Source organism: Apis mellifera, linkage group LG6, assembly GCF_003254395.2.
Source record: "Apis mellifera strain DH4 linkage group LG6, Amel_HAv3.1, whole genome shotgun sequence".
Taxonomy (NCBI): Eukaryota; Metazoa; Arthropoda; class Insecta; order Hymenoptera; family Apidae; genus Apis; species Apis mellifera.
In genome coordinates this window covers 2,674,526-2,682,667 of record NC_037643.1, presented here as the reverse complement: position 1 = coordinate 2,682,667, position 8,142 = coordinate 2,674,526, and the positions used below count along the sequence as shown (strand labels likewise).

General features: G+C 28.9%; 1 protein-coding gene across 1 annotated transcript; it reads right to left on the bottom strand.

Annotated features, from left to right (window-relative positions):
* Positions 1-5,803: 5,803 nt before the first annotated feature.
* Positions 5,804-7,734, bottom strand: LOC726672. The gene has a single exon (XM_026441301.1). It carries the CDS (start codon positions 7,623-7,625, stop codon positions 6,423-6,425), a length of 1,203 nt encoding a protein of 400 aa, XP_026297086.1. The 5' UTR covers positions 7,626-7,734; the 3' UTR covers positions 5,804-6,422.
* Positions 7,735-8,142: the final 408 nt, after the last annotated feature.

Here is an 8,142-nt window from a genome sequence, read left to right as displayed (position 1 = left end):
TTTTATCGTTGAAAAATAGAGGGAATTAATAAATTCATAAATCTTTTAAAGAGTCAATTTTAAAAATTGAGATAAACAAAAAAATTAATATATAAAAATATCGATCGATGCTCATTTATTAAGTTACAAGCAATTTAAACTAAAAAAATAATAGTAGTAGAAGACAAAGATAAAACGATCTCTCCATTTCTCGTTTTTTTTAACACAAACTTCAATTATTTATAATCTAATAAACGAATCTTTTATTTAATTAATAATTTAAACCTAATAAATAAATCGACATTCTTATGTGACTTTATATTTTTTTGGTTTCTAAATCCTTCAAAAATATCTCATAAATATTAATACTCTTATACGTATATACATGAATTTTAATTATACAAAACAGAATTCAATGAACAAATGAAAATGGCGTTACTCATGTATCTCTAAGTAAGACTAATATCTTATCTAAATATAGCATTTCACAATTTGATTTTATCTTTTTTTCATTCCAAAAATTTAACTTGATGACATACTTTAGAAAATATCCAAACATGCTAATGAATCATCATCGACGAATAAATTATGCTATCATCACCACTACTTAAAATTATATGATATATCCTCTTCTAACTGCTTCTTCCTACTTTATCTCATAGCCTTCAATCATCCAATCTTGGCGGAATTCAATGAATTCACAGATGCTTCCCACTGTCCGGATGATATTCAAAGTCTTGATTTAAAAAGTTACGCGATGTGCATCGTGCACGAGCATTATTCGATTTTAACGGATATCACTTTACACGTGATAAATGTGTAAGCGACAAGTTCGCCATTGGTTATGTATGGTTAGGGGGGATGCACAGTTAGGGTGGGCAATCGATATTCATGGGTTAGGTTGGAGAATGGTTCTTCTCCGCGTATTAGGCTGTTTGTTTGTTCAACGATTCGTTTACAATCGGATGTAACGTAGCTACGTTCTTGTTAAGGTTTGCAATGCCGCAACAACAAGCCGCACAGCCCGGGTTACGGATTAGTTGGATCATGTTTCTGGCTGCGACTGCTAATTTGTATCAACCTCCCCCCTACTATGAATACGATAGTGGTATCGATGTTGCGGTTCTCCTCCCCAAGTTTCATTCTTGTAGATACATTTCGTACATGCTTTGCCGCAGAATTGAGAAGGAGAAAAAGAATTATCGCGAAACTAAATCTGGATATCAATCAATCTTGCCTCAAAGTTGATAAATTGATATTCGAAAGAGATTGTTGCAATTTAATCGATTAGTTTCGAATAGATTTGTTACGATGGTAAAAATAGAGAGATGTGGAAAGTTCAGTTGCATTCTCTTATAAAACATCTTATATAAATTTTTTGTAATTTAAATTTTCAAGTGACGAATCAATATTGAACTAATGAAGCTGTTAATTGATTGATTCTATTTATTGTTAATTGAAAATTTGAACAATAAACAGATTTTTGAATTATATAAGTTAGAGAATGTGACTTATACTGATTGGCTTCTAAACTCTTCATATAATATTATTTTCAATAATATTTATAAATATCATATTCATAATTTTCATAATTTTTAACATTTGCATATAAATAAATCTTTATAATTTATTTTCGATGACAATAAATATTAAACTTTAGTGTATTAGGAAATTATTATAATTTTTCTATTAACTTTTTTAATTTAATAATTAATAAAGAAGAATTTTGTCCATATAATTTTTCCAATGATTTTCTCTTATAAAAATTTGATTCTAATAAAATTTTATTATTGATATTATAATTTTTGAAGTTCTTAAGCATATTCATCTTCTGTCTACATCTTTAGAAATAATTTTTTAAAAAATGTCCATATATTTTTAAATATGACAGCGATTCTTGAAAAGGAATTTTTTTCTCATACATATATTTTTGATTTTACAAGTTTATATCGTTTTGAATATTACTGTATTTTTCTAAAATTACATATAATATAGAGAAATATTTATAAAAAGTAATTGTCAATATTTCATAATTTTAAAATTAATCGAATAAATTACACAAAATCAATAATTGAAAGTGCGTATAATTATAACAGATAATTTTCTGTGATCATTAATTGTATATTCAGTTACATTAAAGATGCAATAAATATATCATAAACGAATTTGTAATTTTAAATAATTATATTAATCATTGATGTATTATATGTAAATCTCTTTCAATTTTGATTAAATTATTTTTGATATAAAACTATCTAAACTTAGAAAAAGCAATAAAAAATTGTTATTATCACATTTTACAATTTAAACAAACATGCGAGTATATTTCTATGACACGATTTCTTATCGATCTTATCTATAGTGACAGATGTCAATAAAACTATTTTGAAAAAAACTCGATTAGTTACATTCTGATTCTAAGAATGAAATAGATTTTCGAAATTTCAAAGTTTCTAATAACTTACATTTCAAATATGATATTTTATATTATGGAACATATGTTATTTGAACAGATTTGAGAGATGAAATTATATATTTAAATGTTAGAATTTTAATATAAAATGTAGCTGAATGTAATAATAAAAAAGTGAAGTTCAATATTTCGAATTCAATCTTAGATATTATGTAGGATAAAGAAATTTTTAATACAATAGATAAATTAAAATATAATATAATAACAATTATATATATAATATCATAAAGTTATTTATTGAATTATGAGTGTTACAAATAAGTTTGCGTCGAATGAAGCAAGGCAGAGACAAAACTAGATGACTGTGTCAACGAAAATATCTTGTTTTATCATCTCTTTTATCATAGTCTTTTGTTGACGCACAAAACATTTCACAATTATTTATTTTTTCTAGAATTAACCAAAAATATTGCACAAATGTATTAATGTTTTGTAATGTATTCTATAGTTAAAATATATATTTTATTCATCAAGTAAACAAATGCACTTATAGGAACAATAGCAATGAAGATTGTAACGCGACAGAAAAATAAGGGTTTTTAAAAATGTCAAAAAAGATAAAGGTAAGAGATATAAAAGAGAAAAAGAAGAATATTCAGAGAAGAGGAAAAAACAGACATATAGAGTAAGTTGGAGTTAGCGAAAAGGGGTCATAAAAAAGAAAAAACGAAGAGATTTACCTGGGTCTGGTTAACTAACGACCAGATCTAAGTGGAACTTTGCAGACAAAATATAAATAAAACTAGAGAAATAATAAAACAAAATAGGAATGAAGAAATAGAAATTTGGAAAGAAGCTTAAAAACATGAATCACGAAGAATTATGAGACAGGCCTGGTGGCAATTTAATTAATAAAAGTTATTTTATATAATAAAATATGATATGTAGATTTAAATCTAATAAAAAAAATGATTTAAATCTGATAAAAAAAATTGTTAATAAAAATAGGAAACATAGCTTGAGATTTTGAAATAAATTGAAATAAATATAAACATATTACGCAACGCAAAAAAAAAAACTTTTTTCAAAGTTTTATCTGAAATAATAAAGCATTTTTATCATACATTTAACATTTCTTATCGTATGAAAAAGTAAATACAATACTACAATCATTAAATAACATTTAATAATTAATATTATTAATATTAATCGATGCAATATTTTTTTTTAATAAATTTTTATTTTAATTTATTCAAATCCGTAAAATATCAAGATTAAATATGCAAAACAAAACTAAAAATATTGCAAAATATTTTTAAAAATATTTTATTAATATATAATATGTTAATATTAATATGTAATGTAAAATGTTAATATATATATGTATGATTTCATTGCTAAGAATTTATGAAAAGTTTTTAAAAGGCTTTAATGATATAAAATAATTATTAATTAATTTTAATAATCCTTTATAATGAAATCTTTTAATTTTTAATTAAAAGATTTAAATTTTAAATCTAGAATATCAAACTATTTTTTCTATACTATATTTAATTAAATTAATTTATACATATATATATATATATATATATATATATATATATATATATATTTTTATTCAATGACACAATACATATATATTTTTCATTTTAATATTCTTCAAATGATTATTAAATATTGATAAAAATGTAATATATTTATTTTTATTTACTCATATCAATTTGGACAAGAAAAATAAATAATAAATAAAATAAATACAAGTGTTAGGTAAATATTTACTGCTATTTTAATATAGATTATATAGATTGAATTCATAAGTGATCATCACTAATCAATCAAATTTAATGTAAACACACACAGAAATAGATATTTAAAATTACCTAAACATAAAATAACTTATACATAGTCTACCTTTCAAATTCTATATTGCAAACATAATTAAATGATTTTCAAAAATTTCCAAATCTTCCAAAAAATAATTACTAATCAATCTTATAATTTTGGAATAAGAATCCATAATTTTCAAGCACAATGAAGACATTAAACAAACAAAAAAAAATCACTAAACTGATTCCAAATCTCTCAATTCCTAACCAAAATTTTTCTACAACTCAATTCTATTATTCTTTTCATAAATTCCAACCTACCACAATCCCCTCGATCAAATTCTCTCTTCCCAATTCTTCAAATCGAGTTCCGCTATTCTTCCAAAAATTCTTTTCACAAAAATTTAAATTTCCAATTTACAACGCCCTAATCAGTTGATACACCCTATACACACCCTTCTCCTCCTCTGTCTGCCATCCTCCATCGGATGGAAGCATGCAAACTCGTCCAAGTCTTCCCCCTTCCCCCCTCACTTTCTGTTTCGGCCGCGAAGACACGCGGAACCAGCAGCAGAATTTAACGGGCTTAAAATTCAGGTTAGAACGTAAGTGAATTTCCCGGGAGACGGGGGGATGTCAGTGGTGGGCGAAATATATGGAAATGACAAAGTTTTTCCGCGCGTCGCGGAGTGCCTCTATTTGAAAGGCAGATACGTAGCACTTGCATATATATATATACGTATATAGGTGAAAGAATAATTTTGCGCATCGTGCCGGTGAGCTTTATTTCGTTGTATATATTTCGTACGATGATGGCGGTACATATTGTATATACGTGTGTAGACGCGCGTGTTTCAAACCGTCCTTTTACGCGGCTTGTTACTCGTGCTTGTGTCTTTACGAAAGAGAGATATCTACGACAAATATCTCGATACGTATATTTCGTTACGGAAATGTCGTAATAGTTGATTCTTCTCTTCCCTCTCCGACAAGATTTTCGAGATGTCACGCAAATCGTTCGATCAACAAAGGAAAAGATTATCACTTTGTGGAAATGCATACCGTGTGTCCGTGGAATATTTTACGGAAAGATGGAGAATCTGATCGAATTATATTTACGAGATTCGTATGAGAATTCTGAGAGAAATTAATGTAAATATATATTTTTCTTTATTTTGATATTAAATAGTGAATAGTGGTTATTTATGTTTTTTCATGAGCTTTTCAATAAGAGTTTTTAAAAAAAATTCTAAATTATCGTTTGAATATATTTAATTACATTGAAATATTTAACATTTAAGTTCTGATGGATTATTCCATTAACATTGTAAAGATTGTTAGATAAATGTATACTTAAACGAAAAAATGCTGAAAAATTTCGAGATTTAATTTCGACAAAAAGATTTTTTATTGACAAAAAAATTGCATTATAACTCCATTTGATTAAATCTAAAAATTCTAAATAAATAATACTTATTAATTCTTATAAAATAGTGTTCAAATACGAGATATCGTATAGCTTTTACGAGAATAGAAACATATTTTCAACAACGCATCGTTTCTCTCTTATATTATTTGTGTTTACTAATTTTAAATAGATTATATTATCATGTTCAAACAATGTTTGATCTTTGGCATTTATGATCGATATTGAGTAGAAATCGATGAGCATATGTATTTGATCTGTAGAAAAACATTTAGAAAAATTCTTTATAATATTCTTTGCACGTTATTATTTCTATGTTTTTGATGAGAAATAAAGAACACGTCATACTATGTAATAAAAACGATGATTGCCAGACACTGATGTAATGTGTGTATATATAATTAATTTCACGCCAGTGTTTAGAATCAGGTTAGAAAGATATATCTTTGAAACAATTTGTCTTTAAATAATAACGAGAAGATAAGAAAGATAATGAAACAATCACATTGAAATACGTACAAAGATTTATTTATTTGTATTGACTTTTTTTGGTTCATTTCCATGTTTCTCTTTTCATTATCATCATCATTTTAAAATTTCACATTTTCAAATAATAAAGCGCAACTTTTTTTTTTCATTTATTAATTCATTAATTTAAAATACTTCTAAAATATTGAAATTGAAAAGAACTTAATAACAAAAAGAATGTATAAAATACTTTAAAGGAGGAAAACAATAACAAGAATACTTAAAAAAATTAACAAAGGAGTATTGAAAATCAATCGTCAAGCAAATCGTCCAAACATCCGAATTCTTTCAATCCCAACAACATATTCGCCATAATTTCCGAACATTCGTCACCACCTTGTTCACGCAACACCGATCCCCAGTCCTTAATATCCATCTTGAACAATTCTTCCGGACCACCGCAACTCAAACCCATCACTGTAGGCAAGAAAAATGTGGCGATGAAAAATCCAAACAGACCCTTCCTCCTGTAATCCTCTCGCAAAACCTCGTACGAATATTTCTCACTATCCACGCCATTTTCCTCGAGACATCGAGTCAAGGAATCGTGATACACCTTTAAAACTTTATCAAGCATGCTCTTGTCGATCTGTCTCGCGCAATGGAGGCAGAGAAACGTGGACAAATCCAAGACCGGCGATCCGTACCTAGTCAAGGCGAAATCGATGAACATACATTTAATTTCACCGTTCTCATTCTTGAACAACATGTTGTTTATAGTGAAGTCACCGTGGCAAAGCGTGGCGAGAGGTTCCTCGGGTTGCACGTATTTCATAATCAAACCGTCGTATGCATTCCTCAATTTATCCTCGAGTTTGTCGCAGAATCGTGGATCGTATCCTCGCCCGCGAAGATATTCCACCGATCTGCTCGCCGTTTCGTCATGAACAACTTTCAAGATCGATTCCGAGTAATACCTGACCTCCTTGAGTTCGTTCACGAAATCGAAGAATTCCTCACGGCGCCTCTCCTTCGTCACGTAAGCTTTTGCGTGGAATCTCGCGATCTCTCGAAACGCGGCCATCGTGTACTCGATAGGCATGTCGTATTTCCATTTGCAGATGTCGTATCCACGTTGGACGACTACGTTCTCGAGAACGATCGCCGAGTCGGATGGCGGTTTCTCCTCCGTGAACACGCATTGAGCAAATTCTTCGTGGTGTTTCGCGTATTTTTGATAGAACAGTATCTCGTTGTGGAATTGCTCGTCCGTTTTCATTACATCGCGTACGCTGGCTATAACGGGCGGTTTCTTGAGAACAAGGTTCACCGTTCTCCTTTTATCCGTGTCCTTGGCATTCGAGTTTATGTTGAGGAAGTAGAGATTCGAGATGAAGAAGGAATCTTTTGGCACTGATATCTCGTAGCGTACGTCATCGAAATCTTTGCCAAGATTCGCCACTATTTTGTTGATCAAAGGATCCAACAAGTCTCTCTCCGATCGTTCGCACATCACTTTTACACACAATTACGTGCGAGCTGTTGCTTTCAATCGTCGTTACGAGTAGACTGGCGACGAACGCTGTTGAAAATAGTATTATAAGCTGGCTGACACACCGATAAAACTGAGCTCGTGGGGAAAGGAGACAGAAAGGAGTGAGAAACCTCGATATGACAAATCAGTAACATGGCCGACCTAAAGATCCATTCATAATGTAGCAGCCAGACATGGAAAGTATTGTTATATTCTATATAAATTGAGTTGATTTGATCGCTGTTAAACGAGTTGTGCAATAATTAAAATGTTTCTATTAGCTAACGATGTTGTTATTTTAATTTTATTACTATGTTTAAATACTTGGTGATTAGGAAAATATGGACAGAAGGGGAGGAGATTTAATATTAATTGATGTAATTAATGTATTATTTGTATGGATATAAATGCGTTTAATGAAATTTTTTTGATGTTGTAGAAACGTTACGTTGATTTATGTAACGCGTTATGTAAACCGATGTGTATGCACCTAAAT